At 31.9% G+C, this 23,698-nt stretch overlaps 1 protein-coding gene across 1 annotated transcript; it reads right to left on the reverse strand.

Moving 5' to 3' along the window:
- Positions 1–596: 596 nt before the first annotated feature.
- Positions 597–22,741, reverse strand: LOC145268297 (protein max-like). The gene is made up of 4 exons (XM_080123722.1): positions 22,311–22,741; positions 6,728–6,841; positions 4,147–4,270; positions 597–1,152 (listed from the first exon to the last, which is right to left on the reverse strand). The coding sequence occupies exons 1-4, from the start codon at positions 22,347–22,349 to the stop codon at positions 986–988; spliced, it is 444 nt and encodes a 147-aa protein (XP_079979848.1). The 5' UTR covers positions 22,350–22,741; the 3' UTR covers positions 597–985.
- Positions 22,742–23,698: the final 957 nt, after the last annotated feature.

Genomic DNA, 23,698 nt, shown 5'->3' on the forward strand with positions numbered 1-23,698 from the left:
TTCATTTTTTTTTTTTTTTTTTTTTTTTTTTAAGAAAAATGTCTCCAATTATTTGTTTGTCTTTCATTTTTTGTTTCCTCTCACACATTGCAAATATCCTTATTAATACTTATATTCTTATATTATATATTTGGTTTTGTTTTATTTATTTTTTTATTTATAAAAATTGCTAAAAACAAGGCATGAAATTGCTGATGTAAGCAGCTAACAATGACAAAAGCTGATTATTGCAAAGACAGTAATATACTTAAAGCAAACTACCATTACACTTTAATTTTTTTTTCAACTGTTCCCATATTTCCTAAATTAGTTTTACTACATTGTCTATGAAAGCCAGAGGAAAAAAAACAAAATAAAAAAAAACAGACAAACCACATAGCTGGAGAGTCGTAATGATATCAGACCATCTATAATTAGCTTAATAACTACTTAGTAGTTACTAGACAGAGCTTAGCACCACTGGAGTACCCACCCATTAACAATTAAAAATTGACTTTAATTGTGTTGTGTAAAACATCACCAATTAGCTTAGCGCATACATATCCTGTTCCAAGATTAAAATAACGGTTTGAAAAAAATAAAAATAAAAGCTGTGCTTGTGTGTAAGGGTGTTTTAAATCCATTAAAAAAAATTAAAAAAAAAAAAAATTACAAACACAGGGTTGATCTCTACGCATCAGGAATGTCTTCTATTGTTACACGAGTGTGGCCAAGTGAGGTGATAATGACTCTCGGTACAACAAGGTGGTTACGTGAAGCGCGCGCACGCACGTGTGTCATGCATAGTGTGGCTTCATGAGCGCATGCACATATCTTTATGTATGTGCATGTGTATGCACATCTTTATGTAGGCAAGTGTATGTGTTGTATGCATTCATTTTTAAGTCTTCGTGCATTTGTTTTTTGTTTTTTTTTTTGTGTGTGTGCTTTCGCCAAGATGGATAAAAATGTTTGTTTTAGCCAGAGGATTGATGAGTTTGGTTTTTCAATTCGTAGTCTTTAACCGCTTCCGCCTGCCATGATTTGAATCGTCTATATCATCACCTTCAGATTCAGAATCATTTGCATAGTCTGGTACGCTTATAGTTGTAGCACCCATTGCATGAATATCCGAATAGGAACCTGTACTTTTAGCTTTTTCAAGTGCACGGACTGAAATATAAAAAAAAATTTTTTTTTTTTAAATCACTTTAACATTTATCTCATTGCAAGATGCATTTTTTTTTTTTTTTTTTTTTTTTTTTAAAGAATTGTCTTTAAGAATCTCTCCTCTATAATATAAATCTCAGTCGTCCATGTGTGTTTATGTGCTAATATTTGTGTCTGCTAAAAACCTTTGTCATCTGCATCGAACAGGCATGAACTTTGTATCATTAGAAAGAGAGATCTCTCTGACACATAATAATGTAAAAATTAGAAAAAAAAAAAAAAAATCGTCAGTTCTTTCATGTAGAAATGTCATTTTATTTGAGGAGGAGGGGGTCAGGTAAAAACCTTGGTTTTGACACCGTTAATCACGCATGCATTAATGGTCAATTTGTTGTTTCATTTTAAAAAGCTGAATTTGCAATATCATTACTAGGGCTGTGACAACAGCATATTCTTTTCATTGTTTTGACTGGAGTATATATCTGTTAATATCTTATATGTTTTTATATAGACGGATGTGGTTCTCGGTTGATTAACTGTGTCTGTGTCAGATATATACTTGAGTCAAAAAAAGTGGCAAGAATATGCTGTTGTCACAGCCCTAATCTATCGTCGTGGTCCAGTCGATAACGTATTCACTTCCGAACTTAACTTTTGCAAATTCGCGTCTACCACCACACAGCTTGGACTATAAATAAAAATATATTTAACCATATTTTACAACCAGGCTATATATCTCTTTCGCTAGTACCAAATATTTCTGATATGAACTAAAAAACAAAAAAAATAAATAAATAAAAAATAAAAGATCTACAACTGCCAAAGAGGAATCAATTGTCAAAAATGAGAGATGTCAGATGTCAAAGGCCACGGGTGATTACATAAAAATGATCTGAATAGAGATTTAAAAAAATTTTTTTTTTATTTGGCAAGCAGAGGCCAAGAATAAGTTGCCAAATTTCTTGTGTGCATGTCTTCCTTCTACCAACCCACCATTCCTCCCCACCAAGCGGGGTTGGGTTGGTGGGGGGAGGGGGTCACTAAATCTTACAACTTTTTATATACTGTCTAGATTATAATATGTCCGATTGACAAAACAAGGTCGTCTGAATCTTTTATTATGTTACAAGATTCACACTGATTTTATTTTCTCTACTATGGCGTGATGTTTGACCTAGAAAACCACACGTTCATGTTCGTTTAACCACCTGCTTTTTTAAACGTTTAATTTTACCCTTCCTCACTTCTCTGCCCACATAGCATCGTGGTAAGTTGTCAGGCTATTTGCGTCAAGGCTTCGGGTTCGAGCCTACTTCCCTACAATTTTTTTTTTTTTTTTTCTTTCCCCACCCAAGCAACGCTGGGCAACCCCACTAGTATTTTTATAAATCAAGATGTTATTCTTTCGAGTACGGCCATAATACTACAGCATTAGAGGGTGGCAACAGGTAGTGGTAAGAGATAGAGTCCAGAGTGAGTTGCAGTAGAAATTATGTTAAAATAAGTTGAGTGAGATTACAGATTTGTAAGGTTAAGGTTAGGACGAGATATGACTAGAGATGAGACCATTCCAATATTCTGATTCTTTTTGAATATGTTTATAATATTCTGCGGGTTTTTTAGTTATGCTTTGAAAATGGCTGCATACAATTTTTGAAGGCCAAGCTGCTTATATAAAAAAGCAAGGCCAAATTCGTTAAATTTAGCCTTAAAAAGGCAATCATACAACCCTGGACAAGAATATAAGTGATCTCCCTTTGATGTAACCTGTTTTTGTTTTTTTTAAATCTAATATATAAACAATTATATGTCTGTGTCTGTCCCCATATTTTCAAACTATCTCCTCAGAAACTAAAAGGTCTTTAGCCAGTTAAAATTGTTTTTAAGGGGTCAAACTTAAAACAATCGTCGTATATTTTATACATTCATCTTCCTCCAACCCCACTAGTATTATAATAATATATGACCATTATTATAATGGTGTGAGAAAGGAACTTGTAATTTAAGACATTCAGCAGTTCTTCACCGAAGAAAGTCAGCAAAACGTTACGTAAAAAGAGAACATTCGACAGAAAGGCAGGGGGGGGGGGACTTGTGTACCAAGAGGTGCCGGACTTAATGCATAAATTAAAGATTCTCTCTTATGATTTTATTTTGTATTGAACTATGTAGCACAGTATTACTTTGAGTATTTATTTGCACTTACTAATTTATTTCATTTGGGTCAGTTCTATACTTAAAATACAAAGAACACTATTTTCAAAGAAATAGTAATAAATTTGTATTTGCATCGAGTTATTTGTTTTCTGTCAAAACAAAAAAAAGAAAGAAAAAAAATTGTGCTGTACAGAAAAATATCAGTTTTATCAAAACATTTGTTGAGTGAATATATTTCTCATTCCATGGAATTTCCACAAGTCTGGTTAATATTTAATCATATTTCTAATATTTTAACTCGACTTGTAGCGGCTATCATCCTGGTCAAATTGAGCTGGCTTCATCCAGAGCCCAAACTGCATCTCAAACCATCGCAGTCCAGTTTCCAAAATCCTGGTTCAGGTCGCAGGAAATGGCTAACCACTTGCAATGCTGGAAACCGACTTCTTGTGGGCCTGAGTACTGGTCAAGTAGTCCAGTCCTTAATTGTTGTCCTGGTCTTCAGTTGGAGAGAGGACCTTGCGAATGAGCTGGTCAACAAGCTGCATGTCCAAACCACTGGAGATGTTGAAGCAGGGCATAGGTTTAGTCTTCGGCCGCATCGCAGAATGCTGCAAAAACACCTATTTATATATTTCTAATTATTTAGCTGTACAGTTTTCTTTATATTTTCAGATTCTCTTGAAACTAAAATATATTTTGGAAGTCTTAATTCTGAATGTTTATTTGTCGCTGATATGTAAATATCTCCCACGTATTCAAATTAATAAGTTTAATGACAAATAATTTATCAAGCTTGTGAAATAGAAAAGAAAAATAGGAAAGAAACTTTGAACTCACTTTGTTTTTCAAGATAATTATTTTGTTTTTTAAGATCATCAATATCTTTTTGATGACCTTGATTCTTGGATCTCATAAATTGTATATAATCTGCTGCTTTCTTCAATATTTGGGCTCGAGAAACCTGGACAAATTTAAAAAAAAAAAAAAAAAAATAAAGACATTAGTAGTTTAATAAATACATAGAAAATAATTTAAAATTGTCAAAGCAACGTTGTCCTCACAATTTCTTTTATTTATTTATTTTTTTTTTATCTAATTAAAATAAACATGAAACAATGAATTAACTTCTTCAGTTATAGAGTAAAACCGAAGTGATGGTGAAAGTTTTATCCCTAACATCCTGTTGCCCCTGTAAAAATGTACAGTGATACATGTTTAAGTATGGCTGCAACGAATGTAGATTACTGGTCTGTGATGTGAAGATACCTAGGTTAAGGTTTGACTACCGAAGATGATTCTATTTTTAAGACAAGGTTCTACATTGTGATTGTGAGCCACTTTAATTTATACAGAATTTAAGTCTACTCAAGATAGACACTCTGGTCAGATTTTTTATGTCTATAGATTGAACTGTTGATTAGTTCTCGAGTGGTTTTGCGGTGTAGCCTTCCCTAAATGGCTATATATATATATATATATATATATATATATATATATATATATATATACACACACACAAACACACGGTGAGTCACGGGAAATAGATGTTTTTAGAATGCTCCTTGCTCTCCTTGAGTAAGGGATAGGGAGTGAGGAAGGTAGTTTTAAACTTGCTTAGAGGCTAACTTTAGAAAGCGGCTTCAAATTTGTGCTCATGAAAATGGCCATCATTTGTCAGACATAATATTTTGCTTCTAAATATTCCATAATGGCATAGCTAGCTTAATAAATGCTTTTATGTACATTATAAAATTTGTTGAAATATTCGCAGAGTTTCATTTTCCTTGAAAACATCCACTTCCCATGACTCATATATATATATATATATATATATATATACACACACATATATATATATATCTCTGTGATTCTGCAGTGAAACCAAGTATCACTGTAACTCCTTAAAACTTTGTTACTTGTTTTAAACTGGAGTTTGATTTTATTTGGAGAGAAAATCCTTTTGTTACAATAGTGACAGAGTCCACATAATTGACACTGAGTATTCATTTCTCACTCATGGTGAGAAATGAGACAAGAGTTGGGAAGTAGGATTTAAAAGTCAGCATCCCCAATGAAGAACACTAACCTGCGAAAGATTCCTGGGCAGGCCCATCATTTCCCAGTAGGAGCGCTTCATGCGATCGATTAGCAATAAACTAACCTCTTCTCAAAGAGAGAAGGCAAAGCCTGGGAGGGTGGACCTCCCAGAAGTGCAAAGAATCGCATTATTTTGCAATCAAGAGGAAAAATGTCATTACAAGAACGGTCTAGACTTGATTTTCATGCGGAGGTGAAAAACCCAGTTGGAACTGTAACCAGTGTTAAAAATCAAGTTCAGATGAAGATTAAAAATAGAGAGTCATGGTCTGGGTTGTCAAAGCACACAAATGTAAGATCATGCATCTACTAAATAAGGGTGTCCGACAATCTGGTTACTACCACAAAAAAAAAAAAAAAGGCGCAATCACCAAACAAGGATGGCTTTGTAAAATACCGAACAGGTAATGGCACAATTTTTTTGTCCTCTGAAAATAATGCAGATTTATGTATAACAAAAGTAAATAAACTAAATCCATTTATGTGTTCAAACTTTGCAAATGTGCACTAAGCAGCTTATTTAAAGGGTTTATATAAATTGCAATCCACTGGATTGCAATTCAAGCACATAACAGACTTGTTGCAAGTGAGAAATATTTAATTAAAACTAGAACTCATCCAAGAAATAGGGGGAATATGTCTGGTTTGGGAGTTGACCACCCAGAATTTTATCTATCCATGTGAAAAAGTAACGTTTCTACAGATACGTGCTTCCTGCTGTGTAACGTGATGAGCAACGGTTTGTTTGTTCAAGAGGAAAAATGTTTAACATGACCATACCAATGTAATAGATTCATCCTTAGGATGACCTGCATGCTGGATAAGCATAATTCTTCCAACAAATCCACTGACGTGTTTGGTTTGGCCAGTTTCACATTGCAGATGCATCTGATCATGGATTTGTCCTAGCACTGCAGTCAGGTTGAATGACGGCTCAGCATTCACCAACATATGATGCTTCTGACACATATGCTATACAACTTTGGATGCCAAGAGGGGGAAAAAATAGGAAGTTATGAGAGTCAATGACTCACAAAATTTCACCCAAGTTGCTTCCATCTTTGTAGTTACAGGGTCCACATCAACTACTTAGTATTACTCTTATTCAAAAAGAATTTTGAATAAATAAAAATTACTATTTTCAGAAATTTAAAGTTAATTTTGTAAAAAAAAAGAATTTTTTTTTTTTTGAAGCGGATACATTTAAAATTCAAATTAGTACTAATCATTTAAGAAATGATTTTATAAAGAATCATTGAAATTGCAAACAAAAGCAAATGTTAAAGTAAAAAAAAAAAAAAAAAAAAAAAAAAAAACATACTGTAACTTTTTCGACTTGCAGTGTTGGTACAGAATCCCTAAGACTGTGGAAACTTTCTTTAATGTGATCTCTTCGTTTTCGTTCCAATGCATTATGGTGAGCTCTTTTTTCGGCCTAAAAAAAAAAAAAAAATAATCAAATAACACGGCAACTAGAAAAAACTTTCTGAAAAGTAAAATTATTTCTTGAAAATTTAGTTTTAAAAACAAATCTAAATTGTACAAGTTACAAAGAAACATGTATATAGCTTACTTGCACTACTTATATTTTTATATTTTAAATTCAAAAAAAAAAAAAAAACACGTATCAAGTGTTGCTGAAGTAAATACTGAAGCATACATATACATAATACTTTATATAGATATTTACATTTTTATATAAATACATGTATGTAAGAGTGTACCTATTTACTATGCCTCCCCACGGGACAGAGTTAGACACCAGGGTCGTTTTTTAACGTGGAGAAAAGGTACAAAAAATAAAAATTGTCTCAGTCGTGAAGGATTTCTCTTCCACCGAAAGAGAACAAGAAATAGAAGTGCAGCATCTGGAGAACAGATACTACACTTTGATGTGTAGCAAAAAATCTATTGCTGCATCCCGCAGATGTCAAATGCAAATAAATACACACAAGCAAATGGGGGAAATTCTTCAAAGTGGATTCAGCTAGACGGGTGCAAATAAATACACACAAGCAAATCCTGGAGTTGTGTTGTATTTTTGGTAATACAAGTCTTTTTGTTCAAGAGGAAATCTTAACTAGTGAATTTACTTTGTTTTTTTTTTTCTTTATTTTGTCCACCACTATTTCAAGTTAACTGTAAAGACAATCAACAACCAAGAGTCGAGCTTCAAAACGATATTGATCTCATGAAAATTTGTTGCTTCTGCTGAAAGTTTTAGGCAGACATACAAACAATACAAACATGCATATGAAAAGAAACTGGAACCTAAAGGGGATATCGATCATACCAGTTATCATAGGTGCCACAGGACTTATGAAAAAGAACCTGAAGTCCTACCTAACTAATATTCCTGGTGAACCAAGTGCAAAAGAGATTCAGACAATTGCACTTAAGGGAACAGCGAGGATACTAATAAGAGTTCTCGGTTGGTTTCAATAAAAAGTAGGGCAATGTTGGCAGCTGGTTTGGCTGCCCCATACCCAGCATTACAATCTTCAAAGGAAGAAAAAAAAAAAAAAAATTAAACAGACAGGTGAGATTCATATTATAGATAATAATTATTTTATAATTATTTGATCTTTTCAGCTTTAAAAAAAAGGTTGAAATTTTTAATCGACCTACATTTATTTTGTTTAGTTTTCATAACAAAAACTATGGGGGGGGGGGCATAGAACACCTAAAAAACTTTCCCTTAATATTCAACAAAACCTACTTTGAATTAATATAAAAAATTTCAGGAAGATATAACTATTTGATTTTTGCTAGATTTTTAAAACATGGGTATATATCTATAGGTAAAAAAAAAAAAAGTCACTACATAGGAACATTGTTTTAAAGCGTCGATAATGTAAACATGTTCGCAGTTTTCATTATTTTTGTATGCTGTAAAATTTTTTAAAAAATATTAGCAATTTCTTTGAAGCTTCTTTTAAATGGTAAAAAAATTAGGATCATAATATTAAATTACAGTTACATTGTGTTATATATGGGGGGGGGTAAAACTGGTGCGCGTTGGAGGTGCCTAATAACTAGGACTATGACAACAGCATATTCTTTTCATTGTTTTGACTCTCGAGTATATATCGAACACAGTTAATCAACCGAGAACCACATCACTATGAAAGCATATAAGATAACAGATACATGCTCGAGAGTCAAAACAATGAAAAGAATATGCTGTTGTCCTAGCCCTACTAATGACCTAAAAAACGAATCATAATTTATTTAGAAATAAACAACTCATTTTAATTTTTAATAATTTTTTTTTTAGATTATGTTTTTATAAAAATAAATAAGATATCTTATACGCATCACTGACTTTTGATTATGTGAGGTACAATAGGTATATCAGAATTTTTGTAGGAATTTTTGACACCCCTAACATGAAACTGCGAATAAAATATTAAAAAAAACTTGTAATTTCTCTTTTAAAAGTGGGTTGTTTATTTTCTTTATGGATTATACTTCCAAAATAAACTATTAAAGTTATATAAAAAGTAATAGAAATATTTTTTTAATTTTTTTTTTTTTTTTTTTTTTTACACAGTGGTCACCACTTATCAAGGCCCGGAAGCCACTCAGGGATAAGGGTTATTGCAAGTACATTACGTTAGTGTGGAGATTTCATGAAGTGTTTACTTAAGGGGGCGGGTCATTAAGAATTTGTTAACATTGGACTTGAAGACATCCAAGTTGTAGTCAGGTGGGAAGCAGGCAGACGGAACAGAGTTCCACAGGCATGCAGTTCTAAGAAAGAAGCTTTGTTCATGGAATTCACGCTTTGATTTTAGGCACAGATAAAGAGTGGGGAAAATTCTTCAGTGGATTCAGCTAGACGGGTGTTTTTCGTGAAAGACTGGCGAGGGGGGGGGGTCAGAGATTGGAGTTCAGATGAGCACCCCTGCCATGGAAATAACGATAAAACAAAGATAGGCTCGCAACGTCTCTTCTGTGGGAGAGGTTGCAGGGTAGAGAAAAGGGCATCCCCCACTAAGCCACAAAGTCTATTTTGTACTCTGTCAAGGTAGGATAGGCTGTTTTTAGCAGCTCCTGCCCAGATATGGCAGCAGTATTCCATCCTTCGACGTACTTGGCTTTTATATAGATAGAGAATTGCATCAGTAGTGAGATATCTTCTGGAGCGGTAGAAGGATCCCACCATTTCCAGCGACCTTGGCAACAGACTTGATGTGTGTTCCATTTCAGATCAGGAGTAAAGGTCAAACCCAGAAGCTTGTCAAAACGTGGGGCCTCTCCCAGACGAGAGCCATCCATCCCAATTGATGCCAGTAACAAATAATGAAATTAATTGAATTTTACGAGTTCAGTATTTTTCAATTTTTAAACTTAAAAAAATCTATCAAAATTTTTCTATTGATTCTATTTTTACGATATTTTCAGGATCAATGTGAAATTTTATGCTCCTTCCAATAAACCGAATATAATATTTTAGACAAACGTTTTTTTTAAATTCACGTCCCCTCATTTTGAAATGTCTATTAAAAAGTAAATAATTTACTCACCAAAGTTTTATATATCACAAATTGAAGAAAAAAGATCAATAAATAACATATTCAAATTTAAAAAAATAAAACAAAAAAATGTGTTTTTTGAGAAATTTACCTGGAAAGTCCGACGTTTAAAGCCTTTTTTTTTTAAAAACCACGTTTTTTGTTTTGTTTTTTTTAAAAAAACCCTCGCTCCTTGCTCCTTTAATTGAAAAAAAAAATCAGGGTTTGAATTACATTTTTCGAGTAGTTATAAGCTTGGAAAGACAGGGGGTTGAATTATTCAATATTTTTCAAAGTTTCTGACACACCTAGAGGTACAGTTTCCTGGAATCAATTTCTCGTTTCATTCCGCTGACAATGTTTCGTTTTTTTGGTTAGCAAGCTCAAGGCTTTTCATGAAGTTCAAGATTCCATAACAGACAGCCATTTTTGCTTTGGTTCACGGACACATTTAAAATGTAATTTTCTTCACTTAAAATAATTTTTCAGTCGAAATGACTCCTCATGACATAATATTTAACAAAAAGCATTTTTACTGTCGACAGAATTATTTTTTATGCTAGATAATCATCGCGCTTACTGTAGAGATTATCTAGTAAGAAAAAAAAGAAAGAAAAAGAAAAAAAGACAAGAAAAAGAAAAGAAAAGAGACAAAAAGCAAAAAGACAAAAAAAAAGACAAAAAAGCAAAAAAAAGACAAAAAAGCAAAAAAAAGACAAAAAGCAAAAAAAAGACAAAGCAAAAAAAAGACAAAAAGCAAAAAAAAGACAAAAAGCAAAAAAAAGAAAAAGGAAAAAAAAGACAAAAAGGAAAAAAAAGACAAAAAGGAAAAGACAAGGAAAAGACAAGGAAAAGACACAAGGAAAAAAAAGACACAAAGGAAAAAAAAGACAAAAAGGAAAAAAAAGACAAAAAGGAAAAAAAAGACAAAAAGGAAAAAAAAGACAAAAAGGAAAAAAAAGACAAAAAGGAAAAAAAAGACAAAAAGGAAAAAAAAGACAAAAAGGAAAAAAAAGACAAAAAGGAAAAAAAAGACAAAAAGGAAAAAAAAGACAAAAAGGAAAAAAAAGACAAAAAGGAAAAAAAAGACAAAAAGGAAAAAAAGACAAAAAGGAAAAAAAGACAAAAAGGAAAAAAAGACAAAAAGGAAAAAAAGACAAAAAGGAAAAAAAAGACAAAAAGGAAAAAAAACACAAGGAAAAAAAAGACAAGGAAAAAAAAGACAAGGAAAAAAAAGACAAGGAAAAAAAAAAAGACAAAAAGGAAAAAAAAAAAGACAAAAAGGAAAAAAAAAGACAAGGAAAAAAAGACAAAAAAAAAAAAAAAAAAAGACATTCTGCCAGGGAGGATAACTCGATTTCTGAATTTTACTCAAATCGAGTTATTGTTCTTGGTTTCCGAGTGTTTTTTTTTTGTGTGTGTGCCTTTTTTTCTTTCCCCTTCCAAGGAAAATAGAAACGTCTACGATAAAGTCTATAAAACTTATTGGGTTTGTATTACTGTACACAGATTCGAAAAAGTTGTCAAAAAACAAATATATAACAAATAAATGTTATCAAAGGCAAGATAAGTTACTTTTCTACCAAACTGGATACATTTTTTTGTGTTTTTATTCAATGTAACATATTTATTCAGCTCGAAAAGCATAAAGTGTTTACCGATGTATTGGAAAATTCAAAATGGCGCCCGACACTCTCTTTAACATGGTAAGTTTAGGAAAAGGTGTTATAAATAATAAACTAGACAAAATACTATTAAAAAAACACCAAATATATGTCAACTTGTGTCACGGTAACCATATATTGAGCGAATTCCTAACAGAGACTCGGGTGCCATTTTGAATTTTCCAATACATCGGTAAACACTTTATGGTTTTCGAGCTGAATAAATGTTACATTGAATAAAAACACTAAAAACTTATCCAGTTTGGTAGAAAAGTAACTTATCTTGCCTTTGATAATATTTATTTGTTATATATTTGTTTTTTGATAACTTTTTCGAATCTATGTGTACAGTAATACAAACCCAAACTTGTTTAATATTGGTTAAATTGACATAGTCCAAGGGTCACGTAACTTGCATTTATGTAAAACCGAACTACCGAACTTTAACGAAAAGCATAATTTACCAGACAAATTTGAAATCCTTTACTTGATCACGTGCATTTCATGAAACTTAAAAGTAATTTTGTATTTGTGCCGCTCGTTCTTTCCACATAAATTCATAAACATAACTAAACAGATTCAACGAAGTCTGATTCTTTCTGTTTTGATTCGGTCTGGGGGGGGGGGGGTATCGCAAGGTCAAGGCTGCTTTTTGATCTACAAAATAGCAACTGACAGCCATGTGGATTTTTTTGCTTCTTGAATTTTTACATGTAAATCAAATCGATAAATGAACTTTTTATACAAAAGGACTCCTCATATAATGTTTAAGATAAAAACATTTTTAATGGCTTATTTTTCTCATATCACCCGCAAACTATTTAGCGGTATTACCTTGTTGGAAGCATCTTTTTATTTTATTTTATTTTCGTTATTCCGAACAAGCATATTTAATTAGTTTAATATTTGTTATTGGAAAAATATATGGTGCTTGTGCACTTTTGCCACCACGCTATTTTTAAAGTTTTTTTTTTTTTTCATGTTAAATTCAAGCTTCACGATATTTTTTGACGCTACTACAGTTACTACTACTTGCACGTGCGATAACCCAGCCTTGATAAGTGGTGACCACCGTGTAAAAAAAAAAAAAAAAAAAAAAAAAAAAAAAAACTATCAGAACGAAATTTTGTAGTCGATAAATAGTTTTCAGAAGAAAAAAAAAAAAAAAAAAAAAAAAATGGTTTCTACTGATTTTTTTTTTGTCAATTCTAATAAAATGTTAGCATCCAAATATGCAGTCGAAATTACCCTAATATTACTGAATTAAAAAAAGAACTTTAATCGTGTTACCAGGTGAAAAATTGCGGCCATCCTTTTTGTAAAAAAAAAAGGAAAAAACGGAAAATTATCTCCCTTTTGAACTGTGTCTTACAGAAGACAATACGATCGTTTTCTTCAAATTCTATTTTCTATAATAAATAATTTTCTACCTTATGGAATTTCGTAATTTTTGGATATAATCCTAAAAAAAAAAAAAAAAAAATACGAGGAATATGTATGCTATTGTTTTCATGTGAAATTCAGTTTTACGATTTCCGAAATTTCGTTCTGATAGTATAAAAGCGCTTTTTTTTATTATTAAATTATTAGGTGGAAGTACAGAATAGTTACAAAACCCCCTCCCCTATGTTAAGAATGGCTTTCAAAATAAAGTTATTTCAACACGATGGCAAAAGTCCAAGTCCACAAGTACCAAATATATAATTTAAAAAGGAAAATATCATCGCTGTTTGTCTGATTAAGAAGCCATTTTTCTACGAATGGCTGCACCTTAATTAAATTAAAGGTTTATGGATGCATTATAGTTCAATATTTTAGTTTCAGATTAAAAAAAAAAAAAAAAAAAAAACTGATGTAATTAAGACAATTTCATTGATATCAAATTTATATTCCACCAGGGGTAATGTTTTAAAATATAGTCTCTCGTAGTCAGAGAAACAACGACAGTAATATTTCTTTGAATTCTAATTTCCATTACTAAATTAAAACTTCGGAAAAAATTAAAAATTTATGGTAGATGATGATCAGTTTAGCAACTAATGCAAAAATCAGCCATTCTCGGATGAGATAGCGTTTTAGGATAGTTATCGAGATTTATTAAGGGAAATGAGAAATTGAATCGCCTAAAAAAATAGGGTAAATTTATACAAATACCGTGACAGCGAATTAGTAGAAAAAAATGTACCCTAACCCAGTTTTCAGATTCGTGTTCAGCACAGCACACCGAAACGTAACAGAATACTACGTAAAAGATTTTACTAATTCGCTGTCACGGTGTTTGTATAATAATACCAAAAATAGAATCTCAACTATAAATTTTATGAAAATATAATTTCTAATTTAATGATAAAATTAAAAATCATTTGACCAATTTACATGAATTTTGAAATATGACATCTTCGTTCCACGACGAGTATGATTTTTCTGTATTTTTGTTTAATGTTTACGTTATGAACATTTCTTTTACTGCCATTACATTATAAACGAGAGCAAAAATGGAGGAGATCCCCCCCCTTCACACCAAAAAATAAAATAAATAGTTTTCCACGAACGAGACTTTCCAATGGCGATTCCCTCCACCCCTTCAAAAAAGAAACGTGAAACTCATTCAGGTGGAAAAACTGGTTGCTATGTCGTTAGATTTGTTTCTCGCGGTTTCGTTTACACGCCTGCGAGTAAAAAATATGTGCGCGTTTGCGAGTACAAACATGGCCACCAGTAAAAACAAAGGATTACATTGCATAATAAAGTCTTAATATCCGAAAAACTACTTGTCTGAGCAAAATTTAAATCTGATATTCGTTTTCAGCATACCCGAAAAACAAATAATATCTAAACAGTTCTCACGTTGAATTCGGTGGGGGGGGGAGCAAAGTTTTTATTATTATTATTAATTATATGTGGGTGGGTACTGGGTGGGGGATCAAATACACCTCATTTTTTGTTCTCGATAAAATAGGATACCGCTCGTACACGTGAACCGTATTATTCCATGACAGATCTTTATAAATTGCCAAAAATAAAAATTTAGTAATAAGTAGAAATTACATATCTAGGCATAAATTAGGATTAAAACTCCCAAAATGCACGTTTAAATTGTGTCATAAGATCTACTCTCAAGAGTAGTTTAAAATGACAGTAGCCTTGCAGATTAACGTTTCAATTTTTACTACAGGTAGCTATGAATAACAAAACTAGAATTCTACCTGATCATGGCTGACACGGAATAACAACCCGATCTCATTGATAAAAAGAAATATCAAATTAAATTTTTAAAATGCACTTTATATGATGAAAATAGCAACTAAGATGGGGAAATAGTTCGAATAAGAAAATAAATAAAAATAATCAAGTCTAGAATTGAAATCACGTACACAAGAAGCAGCAGGAGCGGACGTAGAAAGAGAGAGAAACAGGAAGTCTTTCATCACGTCACGTGTTATGGAGATGCTGTAATTGTTTAAACTTTAGCTGGAGTGATAAATATTGAGTAGTTATAGGTATAGCCGGAAGTGCAATAGTATCCTACTTAATAATTAATATAAGCTACGATATGTATTCTTGCTAAAAATATAAGAGATAAAAGTTCTATATCCACTACTACAAGAGCATATGTCTTCTGCCATTCTTGACGTCATCCATACGTATTTGATGCTAGGAAGTGTTGACACGAAACTTAATTTTCGCTTTGATAAAATTAAAAAAAAAAAAAAAAAAAAAATGGATAGGTGATAATAAAATGCTGTGTAAATGCATGCATTTTTTTTTTTTTTTTTGTACTTGTAAGGATCGGTCCAGCGGTCCACATAGCTGAAAACAATTGCTCAGTAAAATCTCAGGTCTCTTAAAGTTCCGTTCAGTTCACTCGTCAAAATTTAACATAAAAATGATCATCTACTTCTCGAACATTTTTAAAAAATAAACAAATGGCTAAATGTGCTAATTTAAATATTTAGCATTTCCCTATTTTTTTTAAAAAAGAAATAAACAGGGGTCTGTGCGTTGCGTATTGCAACTTGGAACTAGGGTTATGGAATTATTGTTTTTGTATTCTAGTTTGTTTTTTTTTTTTTTTTTGGGGGGGGGGGTCTTCATGAAAATTATTCCCGGAAGAATTTTTCAATCGGTCATTTCTTCAAAATGGCATTTCATCACACGCTTTATGCCTCATCCTATCTCAATATTTACCTACTTTAAAAAAATTACTTATATATTCTTAAAACTATCCAATTGGGAAAGGTTAGCATTACTGCCTGGTGGGTTAGAAACGAATTCCATTTATATACGAAACTGGGTATATATTAGTGATGGGACGATTCCAATATTTTTTCCCGATTTCGTACTAAATTCCCGATTCCGAATAAATCTTTAAATATTTTACTATAAAATTGTTATTTTGTCCCGATTACTGTAAAAACACATCTTAAATGTGCATATATTTTCTCAAACGTAAAAACACACTTGTTAGAGGGTGATCTAGAGATTTTAGTCTTACTGGAAGTTTAAATCAATAAATATTTATTATTTTATTATTACTACAAGCAGTGGAAGAGGTTTTATAAAAACAAAAATAAAATAGATAATTAAAGGAATCGGTTTTGGTATCGGAAAATAGGCTCAAATTTTCCCGATTCCGATTAATCGTCCCAACACTAGTATTTTTCGAGTACTTTTCTCTCACGATGAAAAATGAGACGGCAGATTCGGAAAAAGGGATTTAAAAAAATCAGCGCCCTTTCCGAAGCGCACTCACTGATCATCATCACTGATCTGAAGAAAAAAAATGTCCATGTACAGTTCCAGTTCAGTAGTATTCCCGGTAGGGACGCCTCAGGCGCAAATCAGCATTGCAGCAACACATTGACCCCTTCTCAAAAAAGCCAAAGGGTTAGGATACACGCGAAACTGATCCCAACTGAAGAAATATTTTAATTTTTACCGACAAAGTTTTGGATGCTCTGGTAACTTAATTGGGTTTTTGAAAAAAAAAAAAGAATCAATTTGAACTACTGAATAGCTATACAATCGAAAATAATTTCAAATTCACGCTCTACCGTTTATATACATTAGACATGTAGTTTTGTTTGGATCAAAATAACATTTAAATTCACTGAAATATTTTTTTTTTCAAGAATCTATGCATCATTTCATGGTACGGAATACGAATGCACGCACGCATCTATATCTAACGTTTGACACGTGACACTTATAATCACAATGCTTCGATTTTCCCTACTCGTTGATTTTAAAGAAATGTAAACAAAAAGAAATCGAGAAAAACTAAATTTTTATACTAAAGTATCCAGCGTAGTATAAACACTCCCACCCTCTCCATATTCAGAACGGCTTTCGAGGTTGGGTTGTTCATTCCGAAAGCAGTTTTTAACATGGGGAGGGTATGTTGGGTACTCATATATATTAAAAAGAACTGTCTTAAAAATTAATGTAGATTAATAACGGAAATTTAGACGACGGATTTGAGAACAACTTTCGATTTTGCTTGACTTCTGCATGTTTTGTTTACTTCCGTTTAGGTTTGTTTTACAATGACAGACGAATGAAGAAATGGTAAAAAACAAACAACTATATAATGTTCCTATTAACTTGCCTCCCCACGAGGGCAGAGTTAAACACAAGGTCAGTTTTTAATGTGGAGAAAATCCAGCTCCCAAAAAAGGGGCACTCTGGATAAGAACAAAAATTTAAAATTGGCTCAGTCATGAAGGATTTCTCCTCCACTGACCGAGGACAGAAAAGGTGAAGTGACCAGAACAGATTACTACACTGATATCTTGGCCCGAAGGCATCAATCAGTTCAGTTACTCTTCTACATAGTTGAAGTTTAGTGTGAGAACAAGAAAAAAATAGCCGCAATGTGACTTCTTTTAAATCTCGATAATAGCTTAAAAGGCCAGGGTTTGTACACAGATTCGAAAAAGTTGTCAAAAAACAAATAAATGTTATCAAAGGCAAGATAAGTCACTTTTCTACCAAACTGGATATTTTTTTGTGTTTTTATTCAATGTAACATTTATTCAGCTCGAAAAACATGCAGTGTTTACCGATGTATAGGACAATTCAAAATGGCGGCCGACTATCTCTTAAACACGGTAAGTTCGAGAAAAGGTGCTATAAATAATAAACTAGACAAAATACTATTAAAAAAACACCGAATATATGTCAACCTATGTCACGGTAATATATATTGAGCGAATTTCTTACAGTATTTTGTCTAGTTTATTATTTATAACACCTTTTCCCGAACTTACCGTGTTTAAGAGATAGTCGGCCGCCATTTTGAATTGTCCAATACATCGGTAAACACTGCATGTTTTTCGAGCTGAATAAACATGTTACATTGAATAAAAACACGAAAATTATATCCAGTTTGGTAGAAAAGTAACTTATCTTGCCTTTGATAACATTTATTTGTTATATATTTGTTTTTTGACAACTTTTTTGAATCTATGTGTACAGTACAAACCCAAAGGCCAATAAAACAAAATACTGATAGAAACTCACAAAAAATGTTATCGTAAAGTTTATTTGAGTGGGTTTCTATCGATCAAAGATAGAAGAGTTAGTTACACCGCAGCCATTTTTCTTGTCCTCACAACGCTTGACATTACTTGTTTTTCGAACTGAATAAACGTTCAAAAATAAGTAAAAAAAAAAAAACAAAAAAAAAAAACAAACTTATCTAGCCTTTTAATAAGTTTTGTGTTATATATTTATTTTTGCCCACTTTTTCGTACGTATCTCGATTGTAAAACAAACCTCAAAATATTCTGAGGGGGGGGGGGAATAACACAGCCAAGTTGGTTTGCTTATTTTAAAACTAGTAAATATTAATCAGCAGGGACTTTTTTTAGGGCATTCATCGTGAAGCAGAACGGAAGTAAACAGACGCGCAGCACTCTTAAAGCAGTCACAAATTAATTTTTCAAAAGATGGAATATATATATATATATATATATATATATATATATATATATATATATATATATATATATATATATATATATATATATATATATATATATATATATATAGTAACTTTCTACAGTCGTGACAAACTGGATACCCACTGTAAGGGTGTCTGCGCGTGAAATTTTGGTAGCGAGAGGTGCACACGCAATCTCCAACCACACCTCTCCTGAGACGACATTGTTAAATACCAGTGGCAAGTCGAGGTTCAGGACGACTGGAAACAAATCGAGATAAGCGAAGACTCAGCGCCTAGAATTCCAAAATGGTCACCCATCTGGTACTAGCAGACAAAAACATTTAACTTCAGTGATATGAGAACTGGTGTGATTATGCCGTACAATTTATATATAATACATACATATACACACACACACACTGTAAATTTGAAGCTATCACACCGTGATAGTTCAATACGAGATATACGATAACATGCAGATTTGTTTTGTAAACGTCTACACAATATCTACATCTACTGTTGAATTGACACGTGACACTTTAAATCACAATGCTTCAAACTAAAGCGCTATCATTTTTAATAGACAAAAAGACATGTCAATATCAGTCAACCTAAAATAGAACCGGGTTATATTGAAGATTTCAGCTTTAAGATAACTGCCGCTGAAACAATTTGTTAATTCCAGTGGCGGACCAGAATGAGACCCCCCCCCCCATAATTTTTATAGTATGTAGTTTTCGATGTTGGGGGGGGGGGAGGAGGTATTCCGAAAGCCGTTTTTAACATGGAAGGTTGGGAGAGGGGGTTATACTACGCTGGGTTAGGTCGTAAAAAATATCAACTGCACAATATCGATTAAAATTATAGGGGTGGATTATCGTCCAGTTTTGTAACAAGTTGATTCAATAATTTAATACCCATTACATTAAAATCCTATAAAATCGGAACTAATTTAGTTAGGATAATTAGTGGACTGGTAGCCATCTTAAAAGCTGAAGTCTTTAAATAAACCATAAATCATTATGCGTTTTGTTTTGGGTAAAAGTTTTAATCAGATTGTTACTTAAAATTCAAAAAATGCTTTTATTTAAAATTAAGAAAATCAAAAATTTTCCGCTTTTTAGTGATTGTACTTTTAAACTGCATTGAACGTAAGGCTGATTTTTCACCTCGATTTGAGTTGTCCCCCCCCTTTATTTCACTAGATTTAATCATGATCCAAGACAACACTACCACTCGCCTAAGCGTCAATTTTTTTTTTTTTCTTGAATAAAAACAAAAATCTACTTAAGCAAATTACGTGATTTTTGGAATATTTCATCTTCGTTTCATGACCGACGTACATCAAACGTCTGTATTTTCTTTCATTTTAATTGCCGCCGTAAGCGCCAATCTGAATAAGCACCACTGAATGTGTAGTCCCTTTTCAGTTGTAACTAGTTACAGGATTCTACACGCACAATATAAGAACGGCCATGGGGGTTGATCTATGTAAGCACTAGCACATGAATCGGTACTTGGCCGATTTAGAATTTTATGAATATAGAATAAAGACGAAAAATATTTATCGGTCATTTCTTTCGAGAAATGGCCTTAAAGGTAGGGCAATCATTTTGATAGAGAAAAAGAAATCAGTCAGATTTGTACCGAACCAAGCTTAATTTATGGTTAAAAATAAATTCTGAAGTAGTACCATGTCTATGAAATTATTTGAGGTAAACTTCCAAATATTTAATCTATCAAATAGGGAAATCGCTAAGAACATAATTCTTAGTTTCCAATGGCTTTCTGTCGGACATAATTTGAAATTTCTTTTCCGATTTCGAAGGGTTACAAAAATTATTTTTTTTTAAACGGTTAATATAAGGTTAAATGGCCGATTTGTCTGAAGAAAACGAAATGCATTATGGTGCATTCAATTTTATTGAGAATTTTAAAAAATTAGTTTCGTTTATTTTTACCGTTGGATTCCGGATTTCAATTAATCGATTACTTGTAGATCGATTAAAATATTGTACTAGTTACGTATATAGTCAACCAATATACAAAAAATAGTAAGAGAGCGAATGTTACTCGGGCGATAACATTAACATGTCCTCTGTTGATTGCTAGCCCGTCTTGTATCTCATGGACATGTGCTTTAAAGAAACAACGTTTACTTTTAAATAGAGGACCTATCCCACCGTTATCACAAGTAAAACATTTTAAACACAAACATCAATGCTAAATATTATTGAATCAAAGCAATAGGACTAAAAACAAAAAAAAAAAACGATTTAAATTAGTCATGAGACAGAAAAGAAAAACAATCTCGACAATTATCGACTTGTAGTTGTCTACAACTACTAACTTAAAAACTACAGCACAAAAATAGTACGTGGCGAATGCTTTTAATTTAAAAGTTTTAAATATACTTTTTCAAAAATAATAATAATAAAAGACAATCTAAAGTCTGCGATTACTTGACGCTTATATTTAAACAAAATAAACCTGCAAGTAAGAAATAGACATAAAAAACTTGATCGATGCAACAATAAAAATCGTAATCATAGTCGTGGTAATTGTGTACGTTTTCAGCGGCCCAAATTCTCGCCATTCTTTGTGGTTATTTATTCGATTTGTAAATTTATAATTTAAATCAGTTTCAGAAGTAGTCAGAAATCTGCTTAGAGGCTTAAGATAGATTCTTTTTATTTCTTGGCGTTTTTATTTTGCTAACTTTGGGTATCAGAAAAAAAAAAAAAAATCTCAGTAATGGCAGAGGAGAAAAAAAAAACTGCCATAGAAAAGAACGTGAAATACAAAATAAAAACATGTATTGTTTCGTATAATTAATAAATGGAATAGATTAGAGATTAATTTTTATGAATATTTGTTATTTAAATGTATCTTAGATTCCGATATAAATTTAAAAAAAAAAAAAAGAAAAAGATCTTTTCGAAAAGAGAAAATTTGGGACACTGAAAACGTGCACAAACAAATCGGAGTTTTTGTTTTTTCCAGATCAGATCATTGGATTTTTTTTTTTTTTTAATTCTTATAAATCAACATTTTAAACATGTAATTTTCTTTTTGTTATCTCCATAAAATAAACAGCGCATTTAAATAAATAAATAAATCATAAATAGCAAACGATATATTAGCAAAATATATTGTTAAATATAACTAAAAAAAAAAAATGTTTGGTACTCATGCAGAATGATCCGTGCTGAAACAACATTTAGAAAGCCATTCTTAACATGGGGAGAAGAGGGTGTTTTGTAAAACATAAAATTAATAAACTCGGAAATAAGATTTAAAAAATCGCGCGGATCACTCTGCATTATCACCAAAAATTCATATATTCACTTGATTAATAAAAAATGTATGGCTTTCAAAAATATAAAGATTTTTCAGGGTGAATTTTTATAAGGTGAAAATTTGTTTTTTACTTTGCTTTTAGAGAACGTTGAAATGTAACCGGAATTTTCAACAAGAACTGATCAATAATGAAGTAAAAAATTAAGATCAGTTTCCCATTACTGACCAACATCGCTAAAATAATCGACATTAAAACAAAAAACGTGGTTATCTGTTTCACACACACATAAAAAGCAATGCAATATACAAACTTCTAAATGATAGTTTTGGAAATCAAGCAATGTAACGAAAATGTCGATTAAAATAAGCAATGACACCGGTTTGTAGTGTTCATTTTAACCGATATATTTTAGAAGTAAAAGGATGGTTCAATTAGGAATCTGAAATCGAATTAAAATAAGTAGAAAGAATGCTTACGTCGCTTTCAATATCAACATCACGATCTTCGTCACTCATTTTCGTTGGTGTGTGTGGTTTAAAAAATTTTTTTATTTTTTTTATTCGAGAGGAAAGCAAGAATGAATCGTAAAAATGTTTTACGATTTCGTTTAAAATATACACGTATATGTAAAAAAAAAAATGAATACTTCCAGAGGAGATAAAACAAAAACAGGACAAAATTCGTCACGGCTGGATATTTGTTGTTCTGTTGCTTGCCTCGTTCAGTTTTTTTTTGTTTTTTTTCAAAAAAAAAGAAAAAAAAAAGAAATGTGTTCTGTCGATGAAGATGATAACAATGACGATCCTGGTGACGGCGGAGTGAGTAAATGGCCACGTGAGATTTCTAAAAGGCAGAAAGCGTGACTGGAGAAGGCTTTATATAGAAAGGGTGAATGCCCGAGTGTTGCTAAGAGTAACAGCTGTAGTAGACATATAAACGGAGGGGGAGAGGGACAGTCAGAGGAGAAGGTGGAAACTATAGAGAGGGGTAAAAGAGCAGGGAGATTGTGGGAGGATTGTAATCGGGACATCCTCGATGTAGTTGAAGGTAATGGAGGAGGAGGACGAGGAGGACGAGGGGGAGGAGGATGAGGGGGAGGATGCGGACGGAGAAGAACGCGAGATGCAGGAGGAATAAAATAACGAAGAACAAAAAGAAAATGAGGCGGAGGATGTACGAAAAGAGAAAAAAAAAAAACTTTCATTAGCTAACCAAACCACTAGGTGTATCAGAATTTTTGTAGGAATTTGACACCCCTAACACGAAACTGCGAATAAAATATAAAAATCTCATAATTTCTCTGTTAAAAGTGGGTTGTTTATTTTCTTTATGGATTATACTTGCAAAATAAACTATTAAAGTTGTTTTAAAAGTAATAGAAATATATTTTTTTTAAAACAGTAATGAATTTTCCGAACTCAATATTTTTCCATTTTTAAACTTTAAAAATCTATCAAAATTTTTCTATCGATTCTATTTTTACGATATTTTCAGGGTCAATGTGAAATTTTATGTTCTTTCCAATAAACCGAATATAATATTTTAGACAAACGTTTTTTTTTAATTCACGCCCCCCCCCCCATTTTCAAGTGTCTATTAAAAAGTAAATAATTAATTTACTCACCGAAAAGTAAATAATTAATTTACTCACAAATTGAAGAGAAAAGGTCAATAAATAATATATTCAAATTTTAAACAAAAAAAGTAGTGTTTTTTAGAATTTTACCTGTAAAGTTTGAAGTTTAAAACCTTTTTTTTAACCACGTTATTTGTTTTTTGTTTTTTTTGTTGTTTTGTTTTTTTAATGGAACCTTGGTCTTTGCTCCTTTAATTGAAAAAAAAAATTAGGGCTTGAATTACATTT

This window comes from Euprymna scolopes, chromosome 43 (assembly GCF_053919585.1).
Source record: "Euprymna scolopes isolate OS-2025 chromosome 43, ASM5391958v1, whole genome shotgun sequence".
Lineage (NCBI taxonomy): Eukaryota > Metazoa > Mollusca > Cephalopoda > Sepiida > Sepiolidae > Euprymna > Euprymna scolopes.